At 57.0% G+C, this 19,827-nt stretch overlaps 4 protein-coding genes across 4 annotated transcripts; 2 read left to right on the top strand and 2 right to left on the bottom strand.

Annotated features, from left to right (window-relative positions):
• Positions 1-234: 234 nt before the first annotated feature.
• SPBR_02163 (histone protein transcriptional corepressor) lies at positions 235-7,902 on the bottom strand (the record flags this gene model as incomplete). Its single annotated transcript, XM_040760466.1, has 3 exons — positions 235-7,533; positions 7,596-7,670; positions 7,825-7,902. The coding sequence occupies 3 exons, from the start codon at positions 7,900-7,902 to the stop codon at positions 235-237; spliced, it is 7,452 nt and encodes a 2,483-aa protein (XP_040620530.1).
• Positions 7,903-8,443: 541 nt separating this feature from the next.
• Positions 8,444-11,065, top strand: SPBR_02357 (clathrin-coated vesicle protein (Bud7); the record flags this gene model as incomplete). Its single annotated transcript, XM_040760660.1, has 6 exons — positions 8,444-8,466; positions 8,586-8,712; positions 8,799-8,929; positions 9,009-9,289; positions 9,373-10,415; positions 10,514-11,065. 6 exons carry the CDS (start codon positions 8,444-8,446, stop codon positions 11,063-11,065), a joined length of 2,157 nt encoding a protein of 718 aa, XP_040620529.1.
• Positions 11,066-11,811: 746 nt separating this feature from the next.
• On the bottom strand, positions 11,812-15,333 carry SPBR_02229 (GTPase activating protein; the record flags this gene model as incomplete). Its single annotated transcript, XM_040760532.1, has 1 exon — positions 11,812-15,333. The coding sequence occupies one exon, from the start codon at positions 15,331-15,333 to the stop codon at positions 11,812-11,814; it is 3,522 nt and encodes a 1,173-aa protein (XP_040620528.1).
• A 3,450-nt stretch (positions 15,334-18,783) lies between these two features.
• SPBR_03092 (uncharacterized protein) lies at positions 18,784-19,714 on the top strand (the record flags this gene model as incomplete). Its single annotated transcript, XM_040761395.1, has 3 exons — positions 18,784-18,866; positions 19,237-19,358; positions 19,446-19,714. The coding sequence occupies 3 exons, from the start codon at positions 18,784-18,786 to the stop codon at positions 19,712-19,714; spliced, it is 474 nt and encodes a 157-aa protein (XP_040620527.1).
• Positions 19,715-19,827: the final 113 nt, after the last annotated feature.

The following is a 19,827-nucleotide window of genomic DNA, read 5'->3' as shown; positions in this document are numbered from 1 at the left end:
ATACGGTGCAACCGACCAGCTGAAACAAATATCAAAATGAAAAGCATATACATAGAGACCGCCCTGGTACCGTCCCGCCTGTCCGGTAATACAATAAAAATGATGTATCAATACAAAATAAGCAGCAAAAAAGTAGCAAAAGAAACCGAGCCGTGGCCAAAGACCAAATAGGGAATCCCGGGTGACGCCGCTGCCAAAATATTTGTACAAACCGATCTGTTTGCTCCTTGCTTCTTAGACATCGACGAGGGCCACACTGGACTCTCTCCCGTCGTCCATTTCCGCATCGTCGCCGTCGCCCTCAACTTCGACTGTGTCTTCTTCGTCCTCCTCTTCGGCGTCTTCCTCGTCGCCCTCTTCATCAAGCTCCTCGCCTTCCTCGCCCTCCTCGCCTTCTTCTGCTTCTTCCTCTTCTTCTCCATCCGTTTCCTCGATATCTTCACCCTCTTCGTCCTCATCAACTTCGGCCGCTTCTTCGCCTTCTTCGCCTTCCTCGCCATCAAGGGCGGTCGCGCCCTCGTCTTCTTCTTCTTCGTCTTCAGCTTCAACCTCTTCACCATCGTCGCCCTCCTCCTCGTCTTCCTCCTGCTCTTCCTCCTCTCCGCCTTCATCATCTTCTTCTTCCTCCTCCTCTTCGGCTTCGCTATTCTCGGCCGTCTCGGTAGGCTCGCTGCGCCGCAGATTCGGGAACAGCATCGACGCAGGCGCATTCTCCTCGTAGTCGGCCGGGACGTCGCTGAGCTCGCTGAGTTCGCTCTCGTCGTCCGCCCAGTCGTTGACGCTCGCATGCGGCGACGATCCAGCCTCGCTTCCGCCCGACTTTTTGGCGTCTTTGCTGTCGCCGCCACCTTCGTCCTCGTCATGCTCGGCATCCGCATCCTTCATCTCCGTGTCGTCGGCCCCGCCATCGCCGTTCTGGCCCGGACCGGCACTCCGGTGACGGCTCTTGCTGCGCGTGCTGCGCGTCCGGCCGCGCGTGCTGACCCCTTCCTCTCCCTCGGCGCCGCTGCCGTCGCCGTCCTTGCCGTCCTTGCCATCGCCACCGCCGAGACCCTCGACACTCGTCACGTTGACGTCGTTGCGCGCGCTCGAGGACGAGCCCAGACGTGTCGACCGCCGGCTCATGCCGCCGCGCTCGCCTGGACCATCACCGCCGCGACGGGACTGCATGTTGGTACCCGTGGCGCCATGGCCGTCGCCACCAGCAGCACCCGATGAGCCGCTTGGACCGCCGCCCGTCTTGGCAATGAGGTCGCCCAGGAGGGACGACGCCTGCTCGGCCTTTCGAAGGATGTCGACGCGGCGCACACCGGGGGCGCGTCCACGGCGGTGGGGATGGTCGCTGCCCATGCCAGAGCCTTGGCGTTCCATCTTTTCCGCGGCAAACAGGCCACCAGGCGTTTCGGAGCCGGCGCGGGACACGCCGTTCATGCTGTCTTTGTCGGCGCCGCCACCGTGACGGTCCGACAGCAGGTTGAACGACAGCATGATCGCCGCGGTGGTCGACGATGCCGCCTCGGCTTGCTTCTCCTTCTCGGCCCGCTCTGCCCGCTCGGCCTTTTCCGCCTTGTCCGCCTCGTCTCGCAGCTTCCGCAGCCGTTCTTCGACAATCTTGGCCGGGTCCTCGCCGGGCAGCGTGCGGCCGACGTCCGCAAAGATGGCGCTGTAGCAGTCGCTAATCAGGTCGTCAATGGAACCGCCCTTAAGCAGACCCGCGTTGAGCTTTTTGATCTCAATGGCTTCCCGCATCGCGCTGAGCGCAAAGTGGTCCATGTCCGGTTTCTCCACCCACTCGGCAATGCGCTCGGCATAAATCTCAAACTCCTCGGGCGTCACGTTCTTGAATGCAACGTCGGCGCCGTGGGGGATCTTGTAGTATTTGCGCAGCAAGCGCAGGTAGCTGACAACGCACGTCTGCCACAGGTCGTTAAAGTGGTAGAAGTCGGCGCCCTTTTTGCGGATCCGCCGCAGCAGCGCCTCGAGGTTGATGCGGTCGTCCAGGACCACGAGCAGCCGCGTCATGAAGCGGATGTATTGCTCCGTGAACACGTGGTGCCGACCGGGGCGTTCAGCGTCGCACTTCCAGACGTTCATTACCATGGTCTTGGTGAACATGGACTCGCGCAACACGGCAAACGCCGCTTGAGCTTTTCCCTTGCGCACCTCCTCTTCCGGGTCAGTCTGCACCTTAGTGACGGCCTTGTCCTCCTCTTTTTCGGCATCCTTGTCACTACCTTTGTCGACAGCCATCGCGGTGTCCGTTGCGCCGTTTGGTTCCGGAGCCTCAGTGACATTGATCTCCGAACTATCCTTGTCTGCGCCCTCTTTGTTGGCTGGCTCCTCGTCAATGTCCATTTTGTTGGCATCTTTGTTGGCGTTTTTGTCGGCGTCTTTGTCGGCGTCCTTTTTGGCGTCATTTCCGGCGTCCTTGTCAGACCCCTTCTCGTTCGCCTTGGCGGCGACCCTGGGAGACGACCGCACAACGATGCTATCACCGATTTTTTCAGTCGGCTCTTTCGAAGACTTCTTGCTTGTCTTATCAGACTTGGACTTGGAAACGTCATTGGCCTCGTCTTCCGCACCAGTGCCGTTGCCAACATCGTGCTCTTGGTCGTTGGTCTTGTCAGCCTTGGAGTTGTCGGCTTCTCTCTCATCAGGTTTCTTTTCCGCCGCAGAAGCTTCTTGGCTCTTTTCCTTTGCGCTTTCCGTCGCCATGTCGATGTCCTTGTCGGACTTGTCCGAAGTCGCCTCGTTGTCACCGTTCTTGGTCGTCCCATTGGAGGGACCTTTCACCTCCTTTGACACGCCGTTGGTGCCGTTGGTGCCAGTGGCATCGTCGACCTCAATTACGAGCGTATCGTCTGTGCTGTGCTCTTCCTCGACATCCATACCCTCGGCGACTGGTACGGCGTCTTCGGCTAGGTCGCAGTCGCCAAACAGGATCTTTGCCTGGCGGATGGCCATGCGGTGCTGCCAGTTGGACTTGTCCTTGTCGCGGAGATGCTGGAGCGTCTTGACCATGAAGTCGTCCCATTCCGCCATGTTCGTGGCTGACATCGTCTCGCCGTGCTGGACGGCGTACGGCTGGCGCTGCAAGATGTCGACGGCCGCCTGCGCGTGCAAATCATTGCGACGTACCAGCTTGTCAATGACAGAAACGATCTTGTAGTGTGGCTCGAGCACCGGGTCCTGGCCATGTCGAGGCTTGGGCAGCAAGGACACCACCTCGATGGCCTTTTCTAGGGCACGTACAATGTCGTCGACAGACGGATGCGATGCACGCTCGCGGGGATGGAGCTCATCCACGGGCTTTCGGTACATCTTCCACAGACACTTGGACAGCATGTACGCGCTCTTCCAGTCCTTGCCACGGCGGGCGAGGGCGCGGCGGAAGAGGCCAGCGCTGTACTTCCAGACCATGTAGCTGGACATCTCGCCATGCTGCAGCTTCTTGTAGGTCGACATGTGATCCGGCGCAATGAACCAGCGCTCGTGCTGCGCGTGTTGGAAGCATTCCATGGCGAAGGGCTCGCGACTGCTTGAGTACATGCGCAGGCCAAAATCAGCGTACAGGTCGTGCACGGCGTCAAAGTCGTTCTCGGATAGCTCGTTGGGGTCGGCGTGGTAGTAGGACAAGGCCAGCGTGTAGCAGTGGATGGCACTGCGCTGGAGCTTAACAAGCTCGGCGCGATCCTTGTTAATCTTTTCGGCAGACCAGAGCACGGCCTCGTCCAGGTCGTAGTCGGAGCATTCGGCCAGACGGAACCATGCATCCCACCGGGTCGGGGTCAGCTGCAGCTGCAGGCGCAAGTACTGCGTGCCAACACGGAGATCGTCGGTAGCGCCTGGCGTTTGCCGGCGGTTGAGGTCGACGCCCTTGAACTTGGTCAGGGCCACCATGCCCATAAGAAAGAACCAGCCGCTGCGGGCCAGCACGGTATCCGGCGTGGTGGCCGACACCGTGTCGAGTTCCACGACACCCTTCCATGCCTCGTAGAGGCGCATCGGATGGATAGGGCGCTTCAGGTATTCGGTAAAATAGCGAAGGTTGTGGATCATCTGGCTGGTCGACCGTGTCTGGCCAATGGCCTGCTGCATGTGCTCAATGGTGTTCTTGAGGTCAGACTTGAGAAGGTCCTTCATCTGCATGCCACTGGCTAGCGCCATGACCTTGTCGACCAGGGCAAGTGCATTCTTCCGCTCCAGCTTCTCGACGGGGCAGCCGTGTTCCTGCACTTCAGACGAGCCCACACCGAGCTTGATGCCGTGCAGGTCGTACAGGACCTGGCCAAGATAGTCCTCCCAGTTGTCGATGCCTTTCATCTTCAGCAGCTCGGCGCGCACCAGGCGGAGGAAAATCTTGTTTGAGGCCTTGCAGTACTTCCGGGAGCCCACAACCTGGTGAATGGCGCCGATAAATTCTGCGAGGTCGGCCTGAATCGAAGGAAGGGAAGGTGGCAGCGGCGTGTGGCCGGCAGGAGGTGAGCATGGCTTGGTAGGTGTGATAGGCCCAGGGGGTGACTTTGGTGTCGAGCCTGGGGTTGACGGGACGGCGGATGCCCGGACGTCTGCAGCAGATGTGGCTGCCACCAGCTTGAGGCCCGTCTTGAGGATGGTGTACTGCAGACTCCAAGTACGGACCTGAATTTCACGCAGCTTGTTTTGGAGGGAGTGAAACGTCTGCGTGTTGGATGCCGTGGAGGACATGCCAATGCGGACCTCGTCTTCGTGTAGCGTCGCGACGTGGAGCATGCAGCTGATGCGTGCCAGCGCAGTTGCTGATGACCGGACATGTTCTTCGTCAATGACCTCGAATACCTGGGGATCGTTGACAGCCATATGAAGGGCCTGGATGGTCATCTCGTCAATCGTCTTGAGGAGAAGCATAAACGCCTGCAGCCTGGTGGACTCCTGCGGTGTCGACAGATACTGTTCGCTTTCCAGGTCGCGGACGACCATCTCGATGCACCGCAGGTAGCATGACAACACTTTTGTGGAGTAGTCAATCTCCTTGTAGGCATCGGCGAGCCTTGTCCAGAGGAACAGCCGCAGCTCAGTGTTGCTGCCACGGAGGAACTTCCACATGTCACGAAGTTCTGGCGAGGCACACTCGGAAATGGGTTTCTGTTCACCGGCAGCGTCGTCGCCAATGGGAACATAGACAGAGTCAGGGTTTAGGACTGGCTCGAGTTTGTCGATGATTACGACGGGGTCCTTCAGCTCCTCCTGGAAGAGCGAAAGGAAGAAGTCCATCGTTGTGAGCTTGCTGATCTCGCGATCTGCGGCCTTGTACGACACTTCCGGCATAACGGCGTTATTCGGCAGCACAACCTCCATTGTCGGGCCCTGTTGTTGTTCTTCATAGAGTGTCTGACGAAGGCTCTCCCAGCAGGCCAGGACATGATCCCTTGGAACACCCGGCGTAAGGGCAGTAGAAAAGACAGATGCCCATAAAAAGCGGCAGGTCAAGTTCATATCGCCGCGAGGAGCCGACCGAGCAAAGTCTGATGCAAGGTTCATCCAGCGGTCGAGTCGCAGCTTCGTCTCTGTGCGAATGGTCGCATCCACCGCACTGCTAGGGTTCGTAATTCGTTCATAGATATCGATATACAGCTCGAAGATCATCTGAACAAGGCGGTGGATCTCCTCGACGGCCATGGCCGGTCTCGAAGTAGAATCCTCGATCGCTTTTGTGGAACCGGCAAGGTCCCGCCAACGCTGTACCTCATCTAGGACTCTGGTAAGTATTGGTGTGTCAAATGTGTTGAGCATCTGTACGACGACCGTCTTCATAGATTCGGACCACTTCAGGGATCCATAGCTTTGCGCCATCGCAGACATCCACGCATGGACGACGTCTTGGATGGTGTACCAGCCTTTGTTCACCATAATAACAAAGGCGCGCAGGTCTCGCATCTCATCAAACGCTGCTCGCTCTGGCGGGTGCTGGTGGCCGGACCTAGCGCGCTCCAGAAATGCCTCTAGGCCCAGCACAGGGGTGTCCTTTTTGCTGAGCAGAATCCGCGCCCTGTCGTCTTTGAACGCCGTGATGAGGGAGGCACGCAGATCCCTTGCGAGTTGATTCTGCAGTTTGGCAATACGGCCCTCCGTCTCGCCGCACACCTCGATTGTTTCGTCTAGTGCCGGGATATCGGTGACGCCGACCTTTTCAAGAAGCTGTTTTGTCAGGCGGAACAGGTGTTGGTCTGCTTCCTGGTAGGGCTGAAGTTGTTCAGCAAACGCAGCGTTGGGGTCAGCGGCAACTTCAGCCAGCGTCTCGCGCCGGCGGATGCGTTTGCTTCGCTTCGTGTCGGCATGTTCGTCGTCGCCAGCTTCGGGGAGCCCGGCCGCAGACTGAGAACGCTTGCGAGACTGCGATGCACTTGCCTCCTTGCTGGCATCCCTCTGCGATGAGTCGTCTGGCGAGTCTTTGTCTTTGGCGGCAACTGCCTCTTTGTCGTCGGAGGTGGAAGGACCGTTGGCTTTTGCGAGCTCTTCCGGCTCTGCATCTACGCTCTCTTCGGCCTTGACATCCTTTGCAGTCTTGTCGCTGCTCTCAAGGTCGTCAGCATCTTGATGCAGGCCGGAGAGCTGCTGGTCAATCTCTATTTGCATGATCTGATGGTCGTCAGGCATCTGCGGGGCATCTAGGAAGAGACCACGGCCTGAGATGCCATGCTCATTCAGCGATTTGACGAGAGCAAGGCCCAGGTCGGCCCAGGAAGGCTCCGTGAACTCGATCGTGATACGTGTGCTATCCTTCTCTCTGGGTTCCGTGATATCTTTGGAGGGCACCACGGCATGTTTTGTCGGGTTTGGGAGCCACGGGAGGGGGTCAAGGTATCGCTTTAGTGACGCTGCTATTTCCCAGCGCAAATACGGCACCATGATAGGGTGTGACAGCGAAATGTCGTCGGAGAGATCTTGCAGCCGGTTCCGGAGCTGCTCACCAGCAAAGCCTTCGGCGAGAGACGGCGGTGCAACCTCCACAACAGCCGGGTCGTCGTCCAGCTCAATGGCGGCCTCCAGGCAGTACCGCTCAATGCGGGCACTTTGCAAAAAAGCGGCGATGCGCGACGTCCTCCGCCACAGTTCTGCGTCGGACGGGTCGCGGTCAAGTGCCGCATCAAACTCGTCGAGTGCATTCTTCGTGTCGCCCTGGACATCCGTCTCCGCAAACACGGCGTTTCCCTTGTTCCCATCTGCCCGCCATGTCCGCACTTTGTGCCGCACCTTGTCCAGCAGGAACTGGCCATGGTTCTTGTATGCAATGTAGTATGCCTGCGGCAGGCTGCTTCCGGTGGAGTTGTCGTCGAGAAGGGCGGAATCGAGGGAGGCGACAAAGGAAGGGCCTGGGGTCAGGGGTGTGACGGTCTGGCGCGCGGCACGATCGTAGTCGGTGGCAGCCTCGGGGTAGCTGAAGATGGCCGACTTAAAGAGTACGTCGTATGCCTTCTCGGCCTCGGGAAAAGACTTGGGGCCTTGCGCATGGAGCCTCAAGGCCGTTTGGTAGAGCTTGAGCGCATCGTCGATCTGGAGAGTATTGTGTTAAGAGCCGGCGCGCAGGCGCATTTGGAGTGGAGGGTATTGCATACTTGAATGCGCCGTGTGACTTCTACCTCGTCCTCGAGGTTGTCCTCGGGCTCGACATTGATGGCCGCAAAGGCGGGCTGAAAAAAAAAGAGACGACAGTTAGAATCAACCAGAACGAAGCTCAAAAGAGCCGGTGAAGTGAGAATGGAATACGTTCACATACCATCTTGAGTACGACGACAATTGCTTCATGCGTTCAATATAATCCTGTAGATTATGCCGAAAATGTACGTTAGGGCAAATTGTGGCGCCGGCGATCGTGGTGGGCGTGCGATGTTGTGCGAAGATGGGTCGAGAGATTTCAAGCATCATGTACCTGAAGCCCAGGCGATCGCGTATAGCTAGTCTAAGGAGACGCGATGCCCCATTACAGGCCAATCCGCCAGATATTTGCACCGCCACATCTGTGACGTGGCGAGCCTATCTCTGATTGTGGCTAGTGAAGGTGCTAGCCTGGGCGTGTGGAACAAGGGGCAACCGAATTGGCTCTAGGTGAGTTGAGACCAGTTTCCAGGAGAGGCTGGAGGCAGGAGCCAAAAGAACAACACTGCAGTCCGAAAACGTTCTCCAGCAACAACTCTCTTTCATCTGGCCGCGCACTAGAGCTGCGCCATTAGCATCGCGACACCCCAACTTCACGAACGGCCAGATTGGCACTGCCTGGACCCTGCATACAGCTTCTTTTAACGTCGAACCGTCCCCGCGGCGCGACCGCCAAAGCTCCATCCCGCCTTGGAATCATAAAAGCTTCCATTTCGCGCCTTTCTCCAAATCCACCGCCAGTTTCACCACCTCGCATCACGTCCGCCCAGGGTCTTGAGCTTGCGCATACAGCAAGCTCTCTGCCACCATGGTCGCACCTGCGGTTCCCGAGTATGTCACTCTCCCATCTGCTCGCAAGCGCTGTCCTCCTGGCTTTCGCCAACCCCTCTCCACGTGTCCTCCCCCTTTCGTAAATCTCGAGTGGGAGACTGACCGTTTTGCGTCTGCAGGATTATGGAGGAGGAGCTCCACGAGTCTATTGAGAGTCGTACCGAGCAGCTCATGTCCCTCCGCGAGCTTGGCCCGCCGGATCTTGTTCATCTCGTCAAGGCGCCCGTCCGGGGCAATGGTCGCCAGGTAAGCAACAGCTTAGTTGAGCTTCCTGAGGATCCCCGGGAGACTGCCAGCGCATCGTACTGACTTTGTGGTGCTTGTTGTTGTAGATTGGTGTCTACCACCACGTTACCGGCGTCGACGCGTCTTCGTCTGCCAGCTTGGCAGCATACATCAACACTCTCACCTACCGCGAACCCGGCGCAACAGCAACGACAAAGATCACCGAGGGCCTCTACTGGTACGACTGGACTCTATGCACATGCGTGAGGATGGCAGCTTGAATGATGGGCTAACCAAACGACTACGATGACTTATAGCTGCTACAATGCGCTTTCGCGGCTCGACATGCGCGTGCATGTCTCGATTCCCGGCACCGTCAAGAGCTACTTTGTCGACGAGCGCGGCGAGCAGAAAAAGGCGACCGACGACTTGTGGCTCGAGACGTACCTCTGCAGCGTGCTGCGCGCATACTCCTACGCCGACGACGGCAGCGGCGAAACGATACGCAAGATCATGGGCGTGCGGCGTTTCAACCCTGTCACGAGTACCGAGACCGAGCACCGCTTCCTAAGCAGTGCCGAGCAGCTTTTCTTCCGAGGTACGTCGAAGACGACGACGGCAATCTCGCGCCCTGGGTAGTTGATGAGAGGGTGAATGGCGCGCGCTAACTCTACGTTCCAGGTTGGCAACTTGGCTCCGACTCGACCGTCCAAGTTCCCACCGCCGTCTCGAACCACCTTGTCAGCGGGCTCCTCAAATACTTCGAGACAACCGGCCGTTACGCGTCCGGTATCAACCTATTCCAGAAACTGCAGACACAGAATGTGGAGGTCGCCTCGCTCCTGGCCAAGGTGCTCTTCATGGGCAACGAGGAGGTTGAGGGCGTGCGCGTCCTCTACGAGGCGCTCAAGCTGGAGCCAATGGACCATGTTATGCTCGATACACAAGCTGACTTCCTGCTGCGGAAAGCGCGCTCAGCTGCCAGCCCCGAGCAGAAAGAGGCCCGCCTGCGCATGGCACTGGGCTGCGCCGATCGTGGCACCATTGCGGCACCGAGCGAGTTCGACACCTGGGCCCGTCTGGCCGAAGTATACGTTGCCCAGGAAGACTGGGAGAATGCGCTGACGACGCTCAACTCGTGCCCCATGTTCACGTACCAAGATAAGGACGCGCCGATGATGCCGGAGCCCAAGGACGTCACCCTGCCCATTCTTCCCGAGACACGTCTCGACGAGATCGACACGGAGATGGAGCAACGGTTCAACGAGCAGGTCGATCCCAGCCTGATGAACCTGCGCGCATCGGCCTACCGCGGCACATTCAAGAAGGCGTACAAGATTCTCACAGAGATGACGGCCAAGATCGGCTGGGACCAGCTGCTGAAGATCCGCAGCAACGTGTTTGTCATGGAGGACGAGTACCGCACCGAGCGCAGGGAAGGCCCGCCGTCTGTGGCGTCGTATCCGACAAAGTCGGGCAACGAGGCCAATGGCAACAATGCGAGCACAGACGCCCTTCGCGGCACGCCCGATCGCCAGCCAAACGGCGACCATCCGGATGACGACGACTCCAAAGCAAGCGATGCGTCGGAAGACGATGAGTCCAAGATTGACGAGAGCGAAGAGACCAAGGCCGAGGAGGCCGGAGTCGAGGGCGTCGATGGTCCCACCATTGAGAAGCCGACAACGGCCGCCGACGCCGGTGACGGCAAGCCCGACGAGAATGTAAGTGGTTTGCGCTGTCCTAGTTTTTTTCTTTTTCTTGTCCTTCTTTACCCAGCAATTGTTCCGTGAAACATGTACTAATGTTTTTTCTACTCCAGGGTTCCACGGCCCCGACCGAAGAGCAGCTTTCGCGCCTCAACAACAAGCGGCTATGCGAGCGCTGGCTCGATAGCCTGTTCATGGTCCTGTATGAGGACCTGCGTGTCTACACCATCTGGCGGACCCAGATGGCCCAGTACCGCGCCCAGTCCATGCAGTACAAGAAGTCTGGCGAGGAGTGGGAGATCCTCGGCAACCTGGCCGAGCGCCTGCAGCACGAGGACGAGGCGGTCGAGGCCTACCGTGCGTGTCTCGCCCAGCGCTTCAGCCCGCGTGCCCTGGCCGGCATCCTGCGCGCCCTCAAGAAGACGCGCGGTGCCACGCCGGAGACGGTCGCTGCCATCATCCGACTCGTCACGTGGCAGTACCGGTGGTACTCGGGCTTCTCGCCGGAGTTGCTGCAGACGGTACGGACGCTGATTGAGGAAGAGGGCGGCGTCAAGGTGGGCAGCTTGATCCAGGCAACCAACCTGCCGCAGCATGTGCTGGACCTGACGCACCACTATGCCGCCCTATGTGCTACCTTCCACAGCTCCGGCACGGACGGCTAGGAAAGACGTGACTCGCGTGCGATACGATGAGGGGGCGGGTGTGAGTGGACAGTGTATCTATTGTACGGCGAACGAAAAAGAGATCTCGGGCTGTGGGGCTCCGGCACTGGCTTCGTTGGAGACCGGTGAAAGTTGTAAAAGGTTTTCTACTGTTTTAATTTTTGTCTTTCTCTTACATTCTCTTTGTTTCGTGATCTGATCGCTTTCTTTCGTCTCGCTTATGCTGCCTCGGATTTGTGCTTCAAACGTCAAGAGGTTCGCTTTTCTGTTGTTGCATTCTCGGTTCTCGTTTTAGACAGGGGCTAAGGCTGTCCTGGGCGTTGCCTACAAAATTAATTTACAGTTTCTACAACGGCTGCGATACGAATGTGCTCGTGATACGGCAGTTGATGCAAGCCACGTTATTTCTCTATAAAATATTGTCTTCTCCGTGTCGTTTGTCATGCAATGCTCATATCAAACAAAACATGCTTATGCGACCATTTTTACTATGAACCGTTGCTGCCGTCCTATCCTTGTCTAAACAACCCACAAGCCGTAAGCAACATACAAAATGATTTTTTTAAAAAAAGGGCTGTCAAGATCGTCCATCCGCGGATATCATGTGAGGACGGGCAGATATGCTATGAAAAATGCTGTAGACCAACTCCAAGTGGAAAGAAATATGGTTCAAAAAAAGAAAGAAAGAAACGCTCAGGCTTTCCGTATCAACAGCGGCGGCGACAAAGAAGCAGTCTGGTAAAACACTACATCACCTCTGTAGGGCGGCGGTCACGACGGCGGCCAAACAGCGTGCCCTTTCTACGGACAGTTGCGTCACCTTGGCCGCTGCTCTCTGGCGTGCCATGGTCGTCGGGTTGGTGTGACTTTGGCGAGTCCGTGGCAGCAGCTAGGGCGTCGGCTCGAGCCTCTTTAAATGCATCGCGCCGTTCACGCCGCTTTTCCTCGATGCTCTCCTGACTGAGGTGGCCAAACCCGTTGCGACGGCGAAAGGTGGCCTCCATGAGCATGTTGCAGTCCAGCAGGTGGCGCGGCAGGCCTTGCACGACGCCAAACATCTCCATAGGATCCGTCACGGCACGGATTTCGGGCTCGCCAAGCTTGAAGATGGCCAGCGCAACGCGGAAGAGTGTCTTGCTGCCTTCGTAGAAGAAAACGTCCCAAACACGCAGCGTTGTCTCGATGGGCAGCGTCCCAATGAAGCAGGACATAAACCACGCCGTCATGCAAAGGGTGATGGGAGGGAGGCGCTCGGCAGAGGCGGCTGTGAGAGGGTCCGTCTTGTTCCCGCCGACTCTCGGCAGTTTCATCATGCGGCCAATGGCAACCGGCTTCTGTGCGTCGCGGTGTGCAGGCGTACTGTCCTCCAAGTCGCCTCCGATCTTCGCCCATACGCCCGGGAGCGACTCCTGCATGGCGGCCATGAGAACGCCCAAGTCAACTTTCGAGCCTTCAAGAGACATCTCATGGGTACCAGGCAAGAAAATGCGCGTGATGACATTGAGAAGCCAGAAGCAATGCTCCTCCGTCTCCACAAACAACAAGAGCAAGCCGGCCAAGAAATTCAGACTTTGGCAGTACCCGATGCGAGGGTTGTAGATTGAAAAGGCGAGAAGAACTCTGCGCAGCTTCGAGACGATCTTTGGTTCATCCGGACGATCAACGGTGATGTCGCTGACGGCCTGGTCGGGGCCGTCAGATTCCCCGTGGCCTGGTTGCTGGGTTCCAGAAAATTGGAAGGCAACGTTGTCGGGAAATGTGCGGTGCAAATCACGCTCAATTGACTCGATATCGACTGCCTTTGCCTCACCACGACGAGCACGGACAAGCAGTTGGTTGTAAATACCAGGGTGCTTGGCAATGATGCTGGGTCCACCGGCATAGTAGAACCACGCAGCACCACGCCATTCGGGCGGGATGCCCTTCCGGATGAAGCGCTTTGTCTTCACACTTGGCGGCGGGAAGCGCGTGGGTTTGTCTGTGATCAAGCCCGAGTCGCGCAGGTACGACACCCACTTTCTGCGTCGCCGCCCAATATATTCCGTGTAGGGAGCGTTCCATGCATCGTACTGCTCACGCGTAATATACTGGTTGTGCTTGCGGAAGCCGTACCGATCACGCATGTCTGGGTCATCAGGTTCGTCTTGGGCCCGGGCGAACAGCGAGGGTGCCTTTGCCGAGCCAGGGCGGCTGTCAAAGGATGTATTTAACTGTGGCGACGACAGCGGCGAAGGGTTGCCAGAAGGCTTGTCGTCTGATTCCAGCATCTTAGCTGAATCGCGTTTTTCCTTGAGATCATCCTGGTCATTTGCGTTGGGAACTTGGAGCTGTCTGTTATTCATGTGCTGCGTGACAAGTCCAAAGCCACTCTCTTTTGGTACCGACGACGACAGACCAGAATAACGGATAGGCCGCGAAGTGTCCAGTGCGGCATTGTGCGACAATCCGGTCCTATTTGTGGAGGAGGGAGGAATGGGCAAAGAGTCACTGATGGCTTCCAGAATCTGCGAGTCAATCAAACCAGATGCTAGTACCTCCGGGCCGGACGGCGTCACACCGTGGTCGTGAGCTTCTTCAGCGTCCGTGAAATCCTCGTCGCCCGAGTCCTTGCCGGCGGCGGTGCCACCATACGGCCCGTCATTGTCTTCTGCCCCGGTGGAGTCGCCAAAGCCTTTTTCGTAGAGGCCCATAACATCGTCGACACTGAGGCCATCATCGGCTCCAGTAGGGGTATTTGTGAACCATGCCATGGACGCGTGGGAGCTGGCCTTTGTCAACATGCTGCTACGTGCTGTGCTGGTTTCAGTGAATACGGTCTTGTTTGCTGTTGATGATGTCCATTGAGAACGATAGCTGGACCGAGTCTCTTCATCAGCTCGTGCAAAAGTTGGGTCGCGAAGCTGGGAGAGGCTTTGTGCCCCGAGCAGCTGAGGCCTGGCATTGGGGTTGTTGCTGCCAGTGCTGTTTGTACGACTGTAGGCAACAGGAGGACGAGGAAGACCAGGGGAAGGCGCATCGGTATTTAGTGGCTGTGTGGGCGGGACGACCTGGGCATTGGGGCGCGTGTTGTCGGTGGATGTGCGGTCTGTGGCGGAAGAGTATGTGGAAGACGATTTGTGAGAAGAGACGGACATGCCGCGCGCACGTTCGCGTGGCCAAGTAGACGACTGCGCCGAGACTGCGGCAGCCGGCGCCGGACTTTCTAGCCGGACAGGATTGGGGGTATGTGAGCTTGTAGATATGGCGGGGAGAGCATCACGCGAGCCTTGTTTGACGCTGGGCTTCCGCGGCCGAGAAAAGTTCCCGACAATCATGGTGTTTGGAACCGCCTGCGGAGGCGGCGGTGGTGACGAGAAATCGGGGGATAAGGGAGGCGGCGGAGTCGAGGGAGTTTCTGTAGCTGTTATCGCTCTTCCTGTTGCTGTTGCTGCTGCTGCTGTTGCGGTTGTGTCAGGAAAGGGGCTCGGCTTGTCGGATGGCGGCAGGAAGTCGTCGGTCGAGCTGGATGCTCGCCCCTGTGGAATATTGTTCGATACGAATGGGTGTGAAGAGAGCCCAGCAAAGCGAGGTGTCGACGAGGCGGAGGACGGAGACCGCAGGAGAGACTTGGCCGCGAACGTGCTGTGCGAAGGCGAGACCGGGCTGGTCGGCGCGGTCGAAAAGCCTGCGGATGCAATTGACGTGTGTAGAGACGACAGGGGGACGGGGCCAGTGGCAAAAGACGAGCCCGAGCAGCTGTAGACGGCAGAGCCGTTGGCGAGCTTGGGCCAGCGCGGCGAGGTGGGCGACGTCGGTGACTGGGGTAGAGGTGGAAGATACGAAGAAGGTCGAGTGCTGCCGTCGTGATCAGAATCACCTTCCAAATCACCGCCGTCTGGGCCTTCGTCGAGGCTGTCGTCAAAGTCGAATTTGTTTTTGTGTGACTGCGTCCTCGTCCTGGGCGAGCCGAGCAAAGTCCGCCCAGTTGTTTTGCCGCTGCTACTTGTGCTGCTCCTGCCGTTGTCGCGGTTGTGGATGCGAGATTGCTGTTGACGGTCATTGGCAGCAGGCCACGCACCCTCGTCGAAACCCAGGGGCTCCACGTCTGAGGCAGTATCTTCGTGTTTCGTAGGGGGCTGGTTCTGTCGCAGGCGGCCCGCATACAAGCCGACGTCGCGGTTCCTCGAGCTCTGCCGCCGCCTAAACGACGCAGCCGTGGGCGAGAAAGAAGATGCCGGGCCCTCAGCATCCCCAGCATATGCCGAGTCGTCGTGCTCCTGGTAGGCCATTGTCACCAGTACGGCCGCGCCACATGCTGCAAATACGGTGCGGACGATACGAATTGCCGGTGTGCTCGAATAGCGGCGAGTTGGGACGAAACAAGCTCAATGGCAAATCTGCCTTATTTGGCGGACGGGGAAGCGAGACGGATTGCTTTTATGATCTGGAAATGGATCGTTCTACGGCGTGCCCAGTGGACGTTACTTTCTCTTTTTTTCCTCTTTTTGGCATGTTCGGTTTCCTTGTTCTTGCCTAATTTGTCTGGACGTGCGTCCTTTTGTTTTTATCGACTTCCAGGGGTGGGAAGCAGCGGATGTGCACAAGACGGGGTGCTAGTCTCACAAGCGGCAGGCGCGTGGCGTACGCGCTGGTAGTGCCGTAATTACATAAGTGCCAGGAACCACATCGCGTCTGGAACGCCCGCACGGCTGGTGCCATGGCACGCCTGCGTCAAGGGAAATTGGTTTTTTGTGGAGGAACAATGTCGCCTCCGTATCCAGTGCTGCGCTATTTCAGGACAAGGGCTGGAAGGCATGCTGGGAAGTTCCACATAGCAAGCTCGTTGCGGTCGCGAAATGTCTCAGCGGGCATTTTGCACGCGGGAAGTTGGACAAACAGGGCATCAATTTCGTGTTCAACGCAGCACAGTTTCTGCGTACGGCTTGGAGGAACGGGCGCACGACGCAGGAGAACGGGCGACTTCAAGCGACTGCGCAGGAAACCATCCGGAACGCATTCATACTTCGCAAGCGGCTGCCAGTAAGTACAAATCGCTTGGCGGGCGAGCCATGGTCCATCAACGACAAGGGGAGAGGCTGCTGTTCGTGGACCGCGATGGAACGCAAGGCAGAACAGGCTGTATCATATCACGGCTAGTGGATGGGGATGGAAAGAAGCGCAAGCGACAGCTGGGGCTGTTCGTGAACAGGGGCGCCGCCACTTGGTTTCACGTTGCTGATCGATGCGGACAACATGTGATTGGCTACGAGCGCTCCAATATGAGGATTTCCAGGCAGGTTGCAAGGAACCTCTGCCGGTAGGACGCAGGCTAGAAAATTGAGTACGACCCTGCACGCGTGGTGGCACGCAAGAAGTGCCATGAGGGTGTAAAGTAAAAGACAAAGTAGACAAGAATACAGGACGCCTGTCCTTTTTGTACAGCTGTGCGAGGGCCCCACGGAAGGTGCCGAACGCCTCCTGGTGGCCTCATTTATTCATCAGAATGTGAAGACAAATGAAGTGGGAAAAGCGCGATCCTCAACTTCGGTTAGGAACGCAAACCGCGACACTCGAGGCACGAGACAGCATATTTGCTTGACCGAGTCTCATTTCACGGACGAAACCTTGCCAGTATTCAGATTTTTTTGATTTTTTTTTTTGTGGTTTTCGTTTGGTCCCAGGAACTTGCTCCCCCTCTGTCCAGCGTTATGGTGTCAAATTCAAACGATACACTGTCGCCACTGTCGCGTTCCCCGACCATCGTCGCCGACAGGATCAGTCCTCAGTACCAGGGTTCGCCCAGGATGGAACCGGGGTGCGTCTTCCAGAAACACAGTTTTCTGCTTCTTTGTGGAGGATTGTGGAGACTCCCAGGCCAATTCCAGGTGCTTGTCTGCCTGTCAAAATTTCGGTTCCAACGCTTTCTTGAGGTGTTGTCTCCTCTCTCGTCGCACGTTTTTCGCCGAGATCGCTTTTCTGTCCTTCGCCGTTCTCCGCGGCACATTTTTCGTTTGATATTTGCTGCCTTTATTCTATTTGCTGCCTCCATTCCACAAGCCCACTTATATCTGTTGCTTGTGCACTCCCGCATCGCTCATTTACCGATAAGCCTGGAAACAGTATGTCGGATGTTCAGATATTCCTTGACTTCCGAGGCAATCACTCAAGAATATAAACTCTGTCCATGACGCCACAAAAATGAACTGCATGCTGGCATGGTGGATCAATCATTTGAAAAATAAAGTGGCAAGACGGAACCACGCACGCCAGGATCATCAATCAGTTTTTTCGACCATCACCAGAACCTCATGGCAAAGAACATCTTCATCCCCGGCACATGGCACTATCACGCAAAATGATGAATAACGGCGATCTTGTCGCGAACCACGATAGCACAGTGAGCGGCACCATCTTTTGACGTCACGGAAATGAGCTTGTTGGCACCTGTGCGGCTATGTCTTATCCTAGTAACGCGCAACAACGCGTCGCGAAGTGGAGACCACCAGGAACCGAAACTTCCACGGGTATCTGGGCATTCTCACTCCTCCTCTGTCTTGCAAAAAGCTCTTGCATTTCTGTCGAGCATTTCTGTAGTCTGGTTTTTCTTTTTATTTCCTCTTTCCACAATCCAACAGTTTGCGTGATCCGAACCTCGAAAGAATGTTGCAGCCCACGTCCAACATTATCGCTACAACTAGGCCGTGTGAGTTACTCCCGTCACGCTCTGCGTTTTGTTACTACTCTAACCCGTTCTTTAGGACGAAAACATGTCGAGTTGCAAAAACGTGTGGCTCGCATCCAGCATCGTCAGTGCCACTTGCAACAATCCGACTCTTGACGTCTGGCGTTGCGTCGAGGCATGCTGGCACGTTGCTGACTGTTCATCTTGGTTGCACGTGACGCAGATGCAGTGCGATAAACGATAAGAAGAGTCACCTGCTTGCCGCCTGCCAACAGCTGCCACGCCTTACAAGGTGAACGGACCACCCCTCCTGGGTGCATTTCCAAAAGTTTGCACCGTTGACCAATAGCAGAGCCGGCAGAGGCCGGCCGGTACCTTGGTGACGACAGCGCACGGACCACATTGCGGTTCCTGCTTGCCGTCCCCAAAATAAGAAACGACGTGCTTTGCAAAGCGCAATGCGGGTGCAGGAGCAAGTATCTGCATGACACCGCTACCCAGGAGCTGCACCCACACCTCTTCCTCCGTCGCCCCCTTTTGCGCCCGCGCAAGGGAGGACAGCGAGCACACAAAGGAAACGCCCGACCTGGCCAGGGCAGTTGAGCTCGAGCTCCCCCCCTCCCCGACCCGTTGCGCCTTCCACCTCTCCCACCGTTCTCCCATTTTCCCTATCCATTGCGCCTTCCCTCCCTCTTTTCCCTCCTTCTTTCCTGTTTCTTTTCTTTGTTAGCTGCAAGCACCGCTCCTTCCTAACTTCAGCCGTCTCTTTTCTGCGCTTTCCCACCCAGTTTTCCCACCAGCTGTGACGGCGCCGTTCCAGCAGCATGCTGTAGTTACCCGTAGTCTCACGTAGAAGGGGCCTTTCGCCCCAAGAATCAGGTCCTCCCTCCTTTCCCTCTTGCTCTTTTCTTTTTTTGTCCTCTTTCCTTCCTCTTCTTCTCCTTTCTTCGCTGTTCTGTAAACTATTCCATCTCGATTTCTATCCCAACTTACCATCAAAATACGACCAAATTTGACCAATTGGTCTGCCGAACCCACCTTTTAACCACCTTTGAACATGTCTACCCGCAAGAGGAAGCAGGAGCAGGACGAAGAGGAGGAGTTCCTCTCCCTCCCCAGCGGCGACGAGGAAGAAGAGGAGTAAGTGACTGCTGTTTTACACTGCTTTCGTACTTCCCACCATCGATGTCGAGTTTTATTTGTCTGTGTTGTTGCAAAAAGGCCGCGAACGATCTCATCCGGGCCTGTCTAAGTCGCGCAATTGGCCCATGCTTTTGAGCGGTCTCGTTGGCCAGCAAACCAGCACCCAAATGCGACAGGATGCGCCTGCCCACCGCGCAGTCGCATCCAATCGCAATCTGGCACATTGTTTTGATGCGATCCAGATGCAAAGAGTCGTGTCCATCGATGTTTTATGATGGACGCCGTATCTTGCGTGCATCCGACTGTGCCGGTGGTAGAGTGCAATGGAACGATAAGAACCAAGCTGACATTGGCCCTTTCCCTCCAGGTTCGAGGATGAGGACGACTACGAAGAGGGTGATGACGACGATGACGAAGAGGAGGAAGAGGAGGAGGAGGAGGGCGACGAAGAAAACGGCGATGATGCCGGTGATGCCGCCGCCAAGCCCGGTACGTATTTCTTGTTGGATTGCAGAACCAGACTGTGGAACATCTTTCCCTTACAATTTGCATGCTGACAAATGATGCCCATCCCAGCTGCCCCTCCCAAGAAGAAGCAAAAGGTTGCTTCCGCCGAAGATGGTGAGGAGAACGGCGAGGACGCCGAAGGCGATGACGATGCTGAGGAGGATGAGGAGGACGCTGAGGAGCCTGACGAGCCCGAAGAGCTCGATGGCGACGAAGAGGCCGAGGCCAATGGCGATGCTGCCGACGACCTCGTCAAGAAGGCAGCTACCAAGACCGATGCGCCTGTCGTTGCCGACGGCGAGGACGAGGTTGCGGCTGGCGGCGAGGACGAGGAGTAGGGCAGGAGTCGAGACTACAGCAACGGCCGATCGACACGCCGCCTTGCTGCTGTTCAGCATCCTGTGCGCCTGATCTATGCCACTGGCGTTTACCACCGACAAGCCTACACCCA

Source organism: Sporothrix brasiliensis, assembly GCF_000820605.1.
Source record: "Sporothrix brasiliensis 5110 chromosome Unknown Cont17, whole genome shotgun sequence".
NCBI classification, from domain to species: domain Eukaryota; kingdom Fungi; phylum Ascomycota; class Sordariomycetes; order Ophiostomatales; family Ophiostomataceae; genus Sporothrix; species Sporothrix brasiliensis.
The sequence above is the reverse complement of the archived record's forward strand: the minus strand, read 5'-3'. Positions and strand labels throughout refer to the sequence as shown.